Source organism: Miscanthus floridulus, chromosome 6 (assembly GCF_019320115.1).
Source record: "Miscanthus floridulus cultivar M001 chromosome 6, ASM1932011v1, whole genome shotgun sequence".
Taxonomy (NCBI): domain Eukaryota; kingdom Viridiplantae; phylum Streptophyta; class Magnoliopsida; order Poales; family Poaceae; genus Miscanthus; species Miscanthus floridulus.
Window position 1 is genome coordinate 140356484 of NC_089585.1, and position 14992 is coordinate 140371475.

Sequence of the window (14992 nt, forward strand, 5' to 3'; positions counted from 1 at the left end):
AAGCCAGAGAAGCTCGTTTTTTTTCTCCTCCGGCTCCAGCTCATGCGTGCTACAGTGCGTTACAGTGTGGGAGCCAGAGCCAGCGGGAGCCTGGCCAAACGCGCCCATAATATATATTTAGATGCATAAGAAAAGCTACGTACCTAAAAGAGACAGAATAACTTACACGTTGAAATATGAAATGGAAGGAGTAGTTTACATAACTCACTCTCCATCTTAGTAATTTTTTAGGCATGAAAAAGATTGACTCGTCGCATCCTTGTTGTGAGACCAATTTTTTTTTATATGATTAGAAGCGACATTTTGGAAATGGTGGAAGAAACCTAACAACTTTGTTTACTTGGAAGATTTATTGATTTATTTATTTTTAAACTACTGGAGATGTTCTTTTTTATATCATGAGTCATGACGATGCTGACATCCACGGACCACGGCCTGGCTTTCCGCGCTGCGATGCGGTGTGGATTGGGAATGGGAATTGGGAACGGGAGAAAGCTCTCTGCGTGGCTCCGTGACTCCTCTGATCCCTCTCCCCTCGGGCCTCGGCCGTCGTCGGTGGGGTCGTACCTATCTATGTTCTTTCTAGACGTTAGCGATAGAGATTTTGTTGAAAAACTATCCTTCAACCGTTCTTCTAAATGATCATCTAAATATAGTTATTTTTTATTTCGGATTTTTTTGCTAGCTAAAAATAGAAGACGAGAATGGCTCTCTAGAGTGCGCATGAGATATAGAAAAACTGTTGGAGATTAAAAAGATATAGAAAGCGATTTTTATGCAAATTGCTCTTCAAATGATGATTTAGAGAGTGAGATTTAGAAAGACTCTTGGAGATGTTCTTAAAAATGGCAACGGGATATACCCATTGGGTATCGCCGGAACGTTCTTTTCCGTTACGAAGAATTCGTTCCGTCAACGCTCCCGTTAAGTGTCCTTGCACTAGCACACAACGAACCAAAGCATCCCAACCATTCCATTCGTGTGGTAGCGCCGTAGCGGTACGCCGCCTCGTACCACTCGCTGCCTGCGCTGCCCTGCCCCGCCCGTGCATCCGCGGACCAGTCGTTCGACAGCACGTGCCGCGTGCTCCCTTTCTGTTGGACATGGAGACATGGGGTGGAGTACGTAGAATTCCCCGGTGGGCCGGCTACCGCTGACACCCACTTCTTCTCAGCTACTCCTCCTACATACACAGCAGTCCTACTGATGCAGTGCACGTGTCGTATTCGGGTAGTAATAAGTGTTATTATAACAGCCGCTGCAAACATCGTTATCGGGCTCGCAACTGAACTCGCCAAACTTGGCGACCGCCTCGTCGTGGAGTGGAGGGACCATATAAATACTAAACACCAGCATAGAGCCTTGTCGTGATCTATATTAAAAAAAACTAATTAACGTGCAGATACAATGAGTGTGCATGCATCATCATCGAGATCAATTCAATTGTACAACATGTCCTGTCTCTTCTTCTCTCCTACTAATAAATAAAGTAAGCTCAGCCTAGAACTAGAACCGGCCGGGGTACTGTCAGTTCAGCTGGATGATCCGTTCGATCCGGTTGTCCAATCCAGACTCTGTTTAGATATGATTAGATGAGAAACAACGTGCTGCTAGTCGCTAGAGGATAGCACAGCGCTAGTAGATGCGAGCTAGAGCCTGAACCAGATCGATCGAGGGTGACGGAGCGAGATCTGAGTGGGAATGAATCCTGTCGCGTGGATTGTCGTTATCGACGGACCCTCGTTCCAACCACGGATGGACAACTGGGCACGGGCTCGTCGACTGGCTGACTCACTGATGATGCCCAATCGGGCATCACTAAATTTAGAGCCCCTAGATTTTTATTAATATTGAAAGGCGTAATGAAGCATGCATGCAGGAGAATGAGATAGCTAAGCTAAGCACCACCACATGCGGAGACCAGCCCGTAATTAATAAGCAACGATGGCACGGACTGGGCATCGCTGCCGTGCCGCGGCAAAAGTGGCCACGGACAAAGGGAGAAAGAAAGGAACAAGGACCCGCACGCACGCGCCCGATTGGAGCTGTGGAGGCCAGGACCAAGGAACCCGGCCGGCCGGCCGGCTCCACCTCCACGAGGCCATGTGCTGGCGTCATGGAAGAAGCAAAGATTTGATTGCCTAAGCGATTACTTCACTTCATCTGTGTCTATTACGTTGGGAGGGACACCGATGGGGGCGTCATGGAAGCTAGCGGTGTTCGCTTCCGTGGACTAAATTTTAGTTTATGTTACATCGGACGTTCGGATGTTATTTAGGAGAACTAAATATGAGTTAATTATAAAACTAATTACATAGATGGAGACTAATTTACGAGACGAATTTATTAAGCCTAATTAATCCGCCATTAGCACATATTTACTGGAGCACCACATTGTTAAATCATGGACTAATTAGGCTTAAAAAATTAGTCTCGCAAATTAGCCACAATCTGTGCAATTAGTTATTTTTTCGTCTATATTTAATACTTCATACATGTGTCTAAATATCCGATAGGATAGGGACTAAAATTTTCCTATAGAAACAGGAACACCCCCTTAGCCTGTTGGCGCCCGCCACCTTCCGCTCCCACGTGACAAGAGAGAAGATGATGGTCATGTACTACTAGGCTGGCACTGGAAGAGCGGGGAGGGGGCAGCAGTTTGGCTCGCGTCGCTGCCACGCTGCGCTGCAGACTGCGGCGTGGCAGCAGCACCTCATCTGGCATCTGGGTAACTGTGTTTTGGGGCCTGCTAGTGCCAGTGCCACTCTCCGGCCCCGCATCCTAGCATGGCACACATGTTCCCGATTCCTCCTCACGGAAGCGATCAGCAGGCAGCAGCACGCACGCAGACGAAGCATCGATACCATACGTACCGTCGGGGCGGGGCAGGGCAGGCAGGCAGGCAGGGCGATTAATGATGCTTCGCCTCCGACGCGACACGGACCCGGAGGCAAAAATGACAAAACTCAAGGACACCAACACGACGACGACGACGACATCCAATGATCCAATCCAGCGGATACATACGTACTGGCCTCTGCATGCTGAAGCATGTGTACATATACGTACAAAACGGACATGCGACATCCAATCCAGCGCGGATACGTACGTACTGCCTCGCATGCTGCAGCATGCGTACATACTGTACGTAGCAGGAGACAGGAGTAGTACAAATCACAATCAGACAGGGCAGCAGCCAGCAAAGGCGCCGTAGGCCGTACATTCATATACGCTGCGGCCGAAACGTGACATGCATGGGCAACGCCGCAACGGGATGGGACGGGACTACGGCCTACGGGAGGCCACGTTGTGTTGGTTGCCAGAAACAAGTTTTTTTTTTTAATTTAAAGGACAGAGACAAGTTCAGATCCGGCCGCTGAAGAGTGAGTTCCGTTTGGGCAACGTACCATGTGTAAATACGTGTAAACTTGGAAACTACCAATCGGAATCATTAGATGTTGATCCAATGAATAAGGTGAGAGGTGGGATCTTTTTGTGCTTAAACCCTCCACCCGCCGGCCTTTTTTTACGCTTAAGCCCCTCACCCCATCCATTGGATCAACATCTAGTGATCCTCATAGATAGTTTCCAAGTTTACATAGTTTGATTGGTTTGCACCTGATATATTGCCTTCAGTTGGCCCTGCGAGAAGACAGATACTTGCAAGGTTCACGCATGGAGCTATGGAAGACCGGAAACGGTGTACTCCCTCCATCGAATAAATTGTAATTCTAAATTTAAAACACAACTTGAATTTTTAAAATTTGATTGAATTTATACTAATAGATTTGCTATAAAACCATATTTTATAGCATTGTTTTTATAGGTGTAGTTAAACCTGAAATCGTATGACTCCTCGCAGAGTCACAATTGTATTCCCTTTAAGAATGAAGAGAGTAGACTAGAAGGGGGAGTGACAGTGGCGGAGTTTGAACACGATTTTAGGAGGAGCCAGTCCACGATAAAGAACAAATAACACAAGAAAATGAGAGAGCGCATTTCAACCTCAACTAGCAATTTGACCTTGTATATATCTATTATATTCGTCTAGGAATGCAAAATTTAGAGGGGATGGGGGCATGACTCTTTAGTTACTCACTACGTCCTAAAATACTAGAGTTCAAAATTTATCTTGCAATAAGTGCGATTCTAATTCTTGGCCCACCTATAAGTACAAGGTTTAGCTACTTTTTTCTTAAATTTTTCTAATGTGCAAGGTATTAAGGGCACATGCTAACGTGCATCATCCTCTTGTTAACATTAATTTTCCTAAGATGTCTTAGAATTGCACTTACTTGGGATCCACTGAATAGGCTCACGTACACCTGCCTGGCGAGTGACACTGACACACGGTTAGGATCGTGAGGCTCACGTACACCAGAGCCGTAACTGAATCGGCTGATATTAATGCCGGCTGATAAGTCGGTTTTGACTGATTTATTGTGAGAAAAATACTGTAGATTAACTGATAAACCGGCTAATAAATTCAAACGAACGTGCCCTCGCTTCCGGGCGACCGGGCCTACAGTCTCCATCTCATCATTCGCTTCATTGTTGCTGACGAGACTGAGACCGCGAGAGGGAGAGTAGTAGGGATAAGGGAGTGCACCAGCCGTCCGTCCAGCCGGTGGAGTAAAACCGATGGACGGCGCCACGGCGGAGACAGCTGAGACTGGACGGACGGCCGGCAGTACCGCTCGCACGGTCGCGCTCCATGTAGCAGCAGCACAGACACACCCAAGCTGTCGCTGGCCATGCCCGGAAAGGCTGGATCCGCATGCAGGCTGCCTCCATCCACCGTCATGGCTGGGATGAAAACGAAAATGATAATTTCCGATTTTCGGAAATCGTTTTCGAGTTTTTTTTTCGATTTTCAGGCCTAAACGGAAGCGGTAGCGGTAATCGAAAAAACAAAAACGATAACGGTAAAAATAATCGGAAACGAAAGCGAAAATGATTTTGCTGTCTTTCGATCGTTTTCGAAGATTACCGTATTTAGCCGGTAATTTACCGTCGGTAGTTACCGATTCAAAGGCCTTGAATCAATGAATCCTAATTTATTTATGGACACGCAAGCATGTAAGGCAAATATTTTTTTTGAAAATGAACTATATAGCAAGTATTTCATCAAGAAGGCAATGAGACAATCAGCTAATCACCGTGACTCTAGCCAATCACCGTTGGCTGATTGAATCACGTTCACTGGACAAGGAATTCTAGTAATTTATGTTTTTATCACTATGCTATGTCAGGTCAACTTAGAACTTGATCATTTATTTGTCTTTGTCAAGAATTGAAGTACTGTTACCTGGTTTGCCACTGTTTGAGATCTAAGATGGTGTGAACTATGTGGTTCTAGTTTGTGGTCTTGTCAATTGTGGTTTTATTTATTATTGTCATGTGAGATAAGTCGAGTTATATGGCTCTTCTCATGTTTTACGGTTTGGCGTGTTTATCATTTTTTAGATATCGTTCTCATGGATTCCGATCATTATCGATATATTTTCTGATCGACTACTTTCATTTTCGAAATTACCGGAATATCAGTGTCATATTTGTTTTCGACAATATCATATCAATTTTGTTTTTGAGAAAAAAAATGTGAAAATGAAATTGATTTGGCCTTCTATCAATCGTTTCCGTTCGTTTTCATTCCTAATCATGGCGGTAATCATCGTACTCGTCTGGGTAAAGTGGCTCTGACTCTCCGTATACACGTAAAGAAGAGATTGGGAGACACGTCGCCTTCGGTGCGCGGGAAATGCGCAGTACCACCGAACGCGCACACGTGCGTGTATCCTAAAATTTCTGAAAAAAAATCTAGAAAAAGGTGCGATCAGCAGAGGTTGGACCATGGTGGGTAGCGTCTCGCTGCACAGCACTACCACTGGACTGTAAGTCCATTCGCGGTTCAAACTCTTTTGATGGCACATTTGGCAGAGTGTGATTTTGTCACCAGGATCACTGAATGTACCAGCCCAGCCCAGGCCGATGGACCCGTTTCGGGCCTACATTTTGTCAGCGGCCCATCTTGCGGAACGGACGTCCGGAGCTACTCTCTCACAAGGCCGTGGTCCATCTTTCCACCAGTGCCATCTCGTGTCGAGCAGGCGCGGCCCAGCCCAAACCTGACAGATGGCGATTAGCTAAGCAGCTTGCTGCTTGCAGTTAGTTACACAAGCGGCGCACTCACGCCCACCCGACTCGCAATCCCTAGCAGCGCCGCGGGCAGGGAGGCGCGGCGCACAGGCACGGCAGGCAGGGGGGCCGGAGGCGGCACGTAGCACACGGCAGGTCTGCACTGCAGCAGGCACAGGCTGGGGTAGGAATCTCTGAATCGATCGATGGAGCGCGTGAGGAGGGCTTCGCACGCCGGGTCTTGGTACACGAACAATGGTACTTTGTAATTTCACAATTCTCCTGCCATGTTGATTTTCAGGTGCGGTTTGCTTCACTTGTTCTGTCTTGTTCGAGGCATAGCCTATTAATTGACACTGTTGGTGTAGTTTCACTTGTCAATTGTCATCGCTAACCTTAGTTTCCTGCTAGTTTGTTTGTTTGGAGTGGAGTGATGTATTGCTGCCTCTAACTGTTACTGTATTACTGCTGAGGCCGCGTAATCGGCCTAATTGTACCGCAGAATTGCTACTCAGTGGGTGACACATTGAGTACCAGGCCACTGATTTTGTAAACTCCCAGGACATCAATTATTGATGCATGCACTGCCTTGTCTTTTCCTGTTCAGTAAACGTATTTGTTTTTTTTTCTCGATCAATTCAGGGGAGCGGCGCTCCACTTACTTTATTGAACGAAGGGGCCATAAGACAGGCTCGACTTTACAATCATTGCCCCGGCATACCAGGGACGGGATACATGAGAGTGAGAGAGAAATACAGGGGAGGGAGAGGGGTTTTTAACTACAGGAGAACAAGACAATCTTGGATATACATTTTCCAGGCATCGATCGCGATCCTATCTCTTCTGTATCGGCAGCCCCAGCGGTCAAGATCTTTGATGACCCCGCGGAGAACGGCAATGGACGGGACGTCCTCGTTGTCGAAAATCATGGCATTCCGAGCTTTCCAAATGTGCCAGAGAGAGATGAGCATAACGTCGATCCTAACCTTGGCAGGGAGGTCCAGCTCATGACCAATGCGCCATGGCTGACACTGAAGACCTTCAGGAACCGTCACATGCAGGCATCGCCAGATTCTCCGCGCTCTTGGACAGGAAGCAAAGATGTGGTCACCAGTCGCGATGATGCCTGAGCAGGCGGGGCAGTATGAGTCCTCCAGCAGTAAACGTATTTGTAATGAAGTGAATTTCATCACTGCAGCATCTGCACCCAGTATCCTTTCGATGCAGTGAACAAATGCAGAGTTTCAACTGATAATAAACTTTTAAGGGATATAAAAAGATGCTTCCTATTTCCCCTTTTGCTTAAGTCTTTGGTTTACTATTTGGGTTGGGTTGTCATCTCCTAAAGTCTAAGTACTGCTCCATGTTTACAATTAGCCAGGAAGCTGGAAGAGGAACTCAGTGGTTGGCTGGGGGCAGCTGGTCTAACCAAGTCTCCTGATGTTAGGGCAGTAATTGCACCGTAAGTTGGTATTTATTGTAGGATGTTGGATGCATGCTGAGTACTGCTATTCTGTTGTGACATGCTTTACTTGCTTCTACAGCCACGCTGGTTATTCATACTCGGGCCGATGTGCAGCTTATGCTTTTGGCAACATTGATCCAACTAACATGTGAGTCATTTATCATGTTGCTATAGTTTTCTGCTAGTATTTCCAGATGTAATAACAAATGAATGCTCTTGTTAATTCTATGACTACTTAATATCATGGATGTTTTCTTATACCATTGATTTCCTTGGAAAAGCTAGTCTTTAGTCAATGCAAGACATGAAGTTTCTACATTGTTAAAATTTCAAATCTAATGTATTACTTTGTAACCGGTACAGACTTTAAGTGAAGGGTTATTCATACATTATTTCAATGTTGTTTCCATATACGTACTTCATTCTGCCCCTCACAAAAAATGCACTTCATTGTACACTCTATAATATCATTCTAGCTACTTTCAATTGGTTACTATAACTATTTCTCCTCAAAATGCTCAATGTTAACGGTCTGCTGTTTTTTTCCTCTGTGCGTGTAATTCAGTTCTCGGGTGTTTCTGCTTGGCCCTTCTCATCACTACTACACTCCAAAATGTGCTTTAACCAGGGCTTCTGTCTATTGTACCCCAATTGGGGATTTGCCAGTGGACCAGGAAGGTGGGTGCCTACTCAACCTGAATGGTTGAATTTTTTTAGCCTAGTTCTGTATATGTACTGTGCATGTTAATCAATCAACCAGTTTAATATAAGAGTGCATGCTATTTTTTTTGCTAATGGTGTCTTGTGTAAGTTTTTATTTGTATATCTTTTTTATACCAGTATTGCTATCTGGTTCTAATATGGATGCAATGCAATATGTTCAGTATTAGAGGGATTGTAAAACTACATTGTCTACGTAATCTGGGATGCACCATTGTAAAATTTGCATCTGAGACATTTCTAGATATTTATCTGTGGCCAGTAGGTTTCGCGTGAGCTTGTGACAAGCTGGAATGTCTTGTTTAGCCCACTTTGTTGATTGAACTTGGCATGATGAGTTTTCCTTTCAAATGGGTCCATTCCTCCCCTTTCTGAATATTTTAATACTCTCTCCACCCCATATTATACAATATGTCTAGATACATAGTAAAAAAATTATATACTTAGAAAAGTCAAAATGACGTATAATTTGGAACGGAGGGAGTGCATTATTATAATACTTATTTTCCCGATACCAAGGAAACCAACGCTGCATGAAAGTTTGAATTTAATATATTTCTATTTTACTCTACTGATTTCCACCATTCTAGTCATCGAGGAACTCAGTGCTACTGGAAAATTTGAATTTATGGATCTTAGTGTGGATGAAGCTGAACATAGCATGGAAATGCATTTGCCCTACCTTGCTAAAGTATTTCAAGGGTAAATCCTTTGTTAATATGTTTATATCCATTTAGTAGTCTTTTTGGAACCAAACTCTTGTCTCTACACATACTTATTTTTTCTCTTTCTGTGTTGATTTGACAGACATACTGTGAAAGTCGTCCCTATCCTTGTTGGTGCACTTAGCTCCCAAAGTGAAGCCATGTATGGACAGCTGCTCTCCAAATATGTTGATGACCCAAAAAACTTTTTTTCTGTGTCGTCAGACTTCTGCCATTGGGGATCCCGGTAAGCGATTAGCTTTTATGTGTCTGCTTACTCATGTCTCTTGCTTGTATTATCAGTGTAAAAAATTATGAATTTTGTACATCTTTGAGTGCATTGCATGTGTGTCTTTGGCATACGGCATGTGGGGCTTGCTGGTCGATCTCACTTGCCCCTCTGCACTGCTTATTTAACATAAACTACCACTCCAATACTCCATTCCCCAGATTTCATATCTGATGAGTCAGGAGAGAGCAGTTGCCAGTGTCGGTTCTTGATTCATTATTGTTAGCAATTAGGAAGATAAGGGCCAGGAGAGGCTGACCGGCAGCCTCACTTCGAATAGTGATGTCAAGATGAATATATGATTACATGGGCACTGATGTCCAGTGATTAGATTAGAAATTCGCAAGAAACCTATAAGAAATGAGAAACATGGGGCTGGAGGGATTGGATTGGATACTTTGGCTGTGAAACCTATGAGACCTCCCAAAGCACATACCAAATGTCTTTTAAAATGTAGTTGCAAAATGGTACTGTGGTTGGTGGTAGAGAATTTCATCTGTACCTACGCTTAGCTATGAGCCCTTGACCTCCTTTGAAATCAGCATATTTTCCAAGAAGAAGAATTCACCGGAACTGCTATAGTTGCTTTTACTTGAGATCCTTGAGATCAATTGCAATTTGGTGCTCACATGCCAGTCATCGGACACGTTTAATAATGTTGTGTCTGACCAAACCAGTTTTCTTAAAGAAAATGTCATGTGGAGGGCGCGGCTGAGGAAGGTTGCATGGCCAAGGTGTGACCGTGTCATGTGGAGGGCGTGGCTAAGGAAGGCTGCATGGCCAGTCCACGCAAGGACCGTGTCTAATTGAAGGGCACGGCTGAGGTGCTGGCCAATCTAGGCTTTAATTCTAGGTGTTTCTTTCCTAAGTTTTAGAGGCCCAGAGCCTATTTATTTCCCTGTAATAATGGTGATCAATCAAGCAATGAAGAAAGAACAATCAATCCAATTCCCCCAAATATTCTAGTCCCCCTCCACATGACACGGTCACACCTTGGCCATGCAACCTTCCTCAGCCGTGCCCTCCACATGACAGAAAAATTATACGGCTCAGTGGCTATACAACCTTCTTACCGATTGCAAATCTGAATTTCAGGATACATGGATTTTGTTAAGCAAACAACATGGTTTTCTTTTTTCACGCTAGGCGAAACCCAAATTTCATTATTCACATGAGCAATGAAATTACAAAGTTTTCCACCGACCATTCCAACATTCAAATGCCATTGCCAGATTAAATTAATTTACATGACCATTAGTCCAATACTCATGTTATTGCAGCATGTAGCTTACAAGAATTTGTTGTAAAGATATCAGAACAACAAGTAGAACTAGGATAATTTCTCAATGGAAATAGAAATTGAGAGGACTGAGAATAAGACTACGGAATATAGATAGGATGGGGAGGAAGAAAGTCTTTTCATTTTTCTTTGATGTGTTTTCCTCTTGCAACCTTCCCCTATTTGAATTCAGAAGGTATGACTCTTGGACCACACCATGCCTCACTATAGCACAACCCCAAGTCCCCCAAGGCTATGCCCACTGCACAGGAGTTGAAAAAACTTAAAGCACTCCTACTTTATTCTCTGCAAACTTGTTTCTTGCTGCACCTAGCATGACAGTGCCCTCCCCTTGTGATGCAGCTTGTCCACAATCTGCTGCTACAAAACATTTTTTTGCTCGAACACACAAGTTAGCTGCATATCATTATATTAAGAAGAAAAAGGGAAAAGATACCCTTACAAATACCCCACACTAACTCCAAAGAATAGCCACGAGAACTCTACCTCACCAGGATCTCTATAGTGGCAAAATTAGCTCTTTAGCAAACAATTGTCAATTGTAACCCTTTAGCTTGTCTGTTGGTCCAGTGGTGGTATGCTGAACTACAATTTATTGCCCAGACTAGTGAGTATTTTGTCTCATCTTAGACAAAGGCACTCCTTGTGTCTGAGTATTAGCACTATTGTTTAGTGTTATTAAATCGTTAAAGAAAGGCAAGATACATACAGAAATAAACATGGCTAGAATTTACCTGTGCGCATAAAGGTTGGTGGACATAGAAAAGAAGACAATTGGTGCTTCTTATATCAATATATAGACATAAGTGCATAACGCTCTTGTTATTTGCCTATTTTTGCATCTGAAAATTTCTTTGTTGCTGATTTGTTTCATCATCTTGTAAATGGAAATAATTTTACTGATCCCATACTCATACCAGGTTTAGTTATACATACTACGAAAAGAAACATGGTGCTATTCATAAGTCTATTGAGGCCTTGGACCGTATGGGCATGGAGATCATAGAGACTGGTGATCCTGTAGCGTTCAAAGAATACCTGCAGGAGTATGAGAATACCATATGTGGACGCCACCCCATCAGTGTTTTCCTTCATGTAAATGGCTTTCTTGTCAACAACCTAGTCAATGCGTATCTTTCATTTTACTACGTCTTCATTCACTGCATAATTTTTTTTTCAGATGTGGAAACATTGCTCAACAAAAATTAAGATTGGATTTGTTCGCTACGAGCAGTCGAGCCAGTGCAAGAACATGAGGGATAGCAGTGTGAGCTATGCATCCGCAGCAGCAAAGGTTGATGCACCAGGGGAAGAAGAGAAACAAGATTGAGCGAGCTACGGCTTGTTTGATATAGCCGCCAAAAACCTTGGTGCAACATGTGTGATTGGTTTCCCATAAAAAAACATGCAATTGGTTTGCACCGGGACCTGTCTATCAAACTTTATAGCATTGGCTCGATGCCAGTTTGTGATAAACAGGCCCTGGTTGAATGCCGATTATATCGCCGGAAACACTGGGAAACCAGACAATCAATAAAACTGTTATCTGGGGATGTGTTCTGTCACTCTGTTGGTCTACCTCGACTTTTTGAGCTGCATGAGGCACTGCCTCTACTATTGAGCCCTTGAATTAGACCCCTAACACAAAAAGGGAAAATTTCTGAAAATATTGCTCCACCCTTATTATTTTCTTAGACATTGTAGTCTGTTTCTGTTGTTATTCGCTTATTGAGCAACTTAATCAAACACTGGGCATTCTCTAGTGCACAGCCGTACTTTTCAATTCCATTCTTGAAGTTTATTTAGCCTATTCGATTTTGTTCCTCATAGATGTAGCCATGTAGGTACTTGGAAGCATTTTATATCATTCGTTAGAAATCTAATTTTGACCCGTCCTGAGTTTGGTTTTAGTCATCAAACTCTAAACTATCCTTGGCCATCAAAATATCAAAATCAGACAACACTGGCCCTCAGGTAGTTTTAAAAGATGGTTTTGGCTATGTATATATTTCTCTAAAATAAAAAATATAGTTAAATAGAAAAAATCATAGCTAACTCATCTTAAATTAGAAAATACAAAATTTATACCAGTTTTTTTTTTAAAAGAAACATAACCTATCCGTTGGTGCTCTATCCGGAGTTATTTAGATTACTTATTCATATTGGTAGTGTTTTATTGCTCTTAGTTGCAGTCGTAATTTATTTGAACTGTTGTTTTGTGCGTTACTTCATGTTGTTTGCATGATATTTGAACCACTGCCTTATTTGAAACATGTTATCTAGTCAAGTGATCAAAATAGAATCTATATGTGGTGGAGATGACATCTGCGAGGTTGGCGTTACCTTTGAGATCTTCCATGATACTTGCAATCCATTGGATCCTTTTGGTAGACCATCTAATAGAACGCAAAATAGCAGTTTAAATTAATAGCGATTGCGACTCTGAGCTATAAAACACTAGCAACAACAAGAGCAGATAGAAATATTATACTTTTAGAAAAAATGATACCAGTTTCATATTTTTTATTTAGATTAATTTAGTTATGAATCTTTAGAGATCTAACCATATTCTTTTATATTTAGAAAACTACGCGAACCACCTCGAGCGGCAAAGTTATCCGATTTCAATAGTACGGTGGCAAAAAAAATGTTTTGAAGTTTAGTAGCCAAATTGGACTTTGGTGATTCAAAAATAGACTCATACCTTAAATCAATACCACTCTTGTATACTCCTTCAATTTCGTAAAGGGTGTCACTTTCATTTGCCAATAAGTTAAATATTTTTAACTTTGACCATATATATAAAAAATTAATAATATTTATGGTGCATATTAGACGCTGAATGTGTTTTTATTAAAAGCTTATTTGTAGCTATAAATGTTGCTAATATTTTCTATAAATCCAGTCAAATTTAGAAAAAGGTAGACCTCCATGAAATTCTTCGAGGCTTTTTTTAAGCATGTTGGAGGTAGGTCAAACGTTAAACAGTATTTCTATATCGATAATGCTGAGGACAGGGCGTCCGTCTATCTCCGTCCACCCAGACACTTGATTGTTGGGCTTGTACGTGGACCGGCCCAGGCAACCGACCACTCATCTCCACTGGCCGTATCTAAAAAAACGAAATCGTCATTTCCTCAACCGACCACGGCGGCTGACTTCACCGCCGCATCCTGGCCACGCATCTAAGCCTGGGCACAAAAAATTGAAAACCGAGAACCGAACCGAACTAACCGGAACCGAAACCTAAGTAACCGAAATCGAAATATTCGGTCCCAGGTTCGGTTCCAGGTTCCCAGGAACCGAAATTATTACGGTTAATTTGGTTACAACACTTGGTTAACCGAATAGACCTGAAATAACAGAACTAAGCTGTTGGACCTCTTGTTCTTTTTACTGTAGGCTTGAATATTGCTCTATGCTTTAATATTTGAGAGAACAATAACATATATGTGTTGTATTGTTGTTTTATGCTGCATTGTTGTTTAAATTGTTCCTTTTGACTGCATGAAAATCATGCAAAATACTGCTGAATTTTGCAATTGAATGTGTTGTTTCTTGGTTCCTGGAAAATTTGGTTCCATCGGTTAGAACCGAACCGAATTAACCGAATATGAAATTCCTCGGTTCCGCATTTTCAAAGTAACCGATCGGTCCCTTCTTTTTAGGTAACCGAATTAGCTGAAGAACCGAACCGATCGGTTTTGGTTAACCGAACGCCTAGACTGACACGCGTCAGCTCCACTGCTGCATCCGGGCCACGCGTTCGCTCCACTGCCGCATCTTGTCCCCGTGGCCAACTCCACCGGCATCCGGTCGTCGCTGCTGCTCCATCGCGCCACCCGCCTTCCCCACTCTGCCTCCACCGTGTGGCCTGCCTTCACCACGACATCCCGCCACCGTGGCCGCTCGATCGCGCCGCCCAGCCTACCCCAACCCTAGCCTCTGGTTGCCTGCCAGGTTTCACTCGTTTCCGGTGGCAGCTTGTGCCAGTAGCTAATACCTTCGCCTCTCCCTCTCCACGTCTGCCACATCGCATGCTCTCTCCGTGACAGTTTCCACCGGAGCGGCGAGCTCCACAATGATGAACTCCACGCGCCAACAAGCCTCCATTCCTAAGCAGCAAGGAGATATTGCGTTGAAAGCGCATGTTGCAGATGTATGTTTCAGAGGTATGTTGCAAGTATTTTATATCGGTGTTGCAAAAGTAGATCGGGATGTTGCACATGTTACAATGGTTATACATGTATGATTCAAGTGTATGTTCTAACTGTTTCATCTGTTTCAGACGTATGTTGCAAGTGTTTCATCTAGATGTTTCAAAAGTAGATCTGAATGTTGCACATACATGCATGTAGCAAACATATGTTTCA

At 43.3% G+C, this 14992-nt stretch overlaps 1 protein-coding gene across 1 annotated transcript; it reads left to right on the plus strand.

Annotated features, from left to right (window-relative positions):
• The first annotated feature begins 6166 nt into the window (after positions 1–6166).
• LOC136459923 (uncharacterized) lies at positions 6167–12184 on the plus strand. Its single transcript, XM_066459771.1, has 8 exons — positions 6167–6399; positions 7519–7603; positions 7686–7754; positions 8172–8284; positions 8917–9028; positions 9134–9277; positions 11540–11714; positions 11800–12184. The coding sequence occupies exons 1-8, from the start codon at positions 6348–6350 to the stop codon at positions 11947–11949; spliced, it is 900 nt and encodes a 299-aa protein (XP_066315868.1). The 5' UTR covers positions 6167–6347; the 3' UTR covers positions 11950–12184.
• The last annotated feature ends 2808 nt before the right edge of the window (positions 12185–14992 follow it).

What these genes read in the sequence shown, in the direction of transcription:
- LOC136459923 (XM_066459771.1), top strand. Translation starts at nt 6,348, where the DNA reads ATGGAGCGCGTGAGGAGGGCTTCGCACGCCGGGTCTTGGTACACGAAC. An exon ending in GTCTTGGTACACGAACAATG is followed by an intron (nt 6,400 to 7,518) that starts GTACTTTGTAAT and finishes GTTTACAATTAG; the next exon opens with CCAGGAAGCTGGAAGAGGAA. An exon ending in GTTAGGGCAGTAATTGCACC is followed by an intron (nt 7,604 to 7,685) that starts GTAAGTTGGTAT and finishes TTGCTTCTACAG; the next exon opens with CCACGCTGGTTATTCATACT.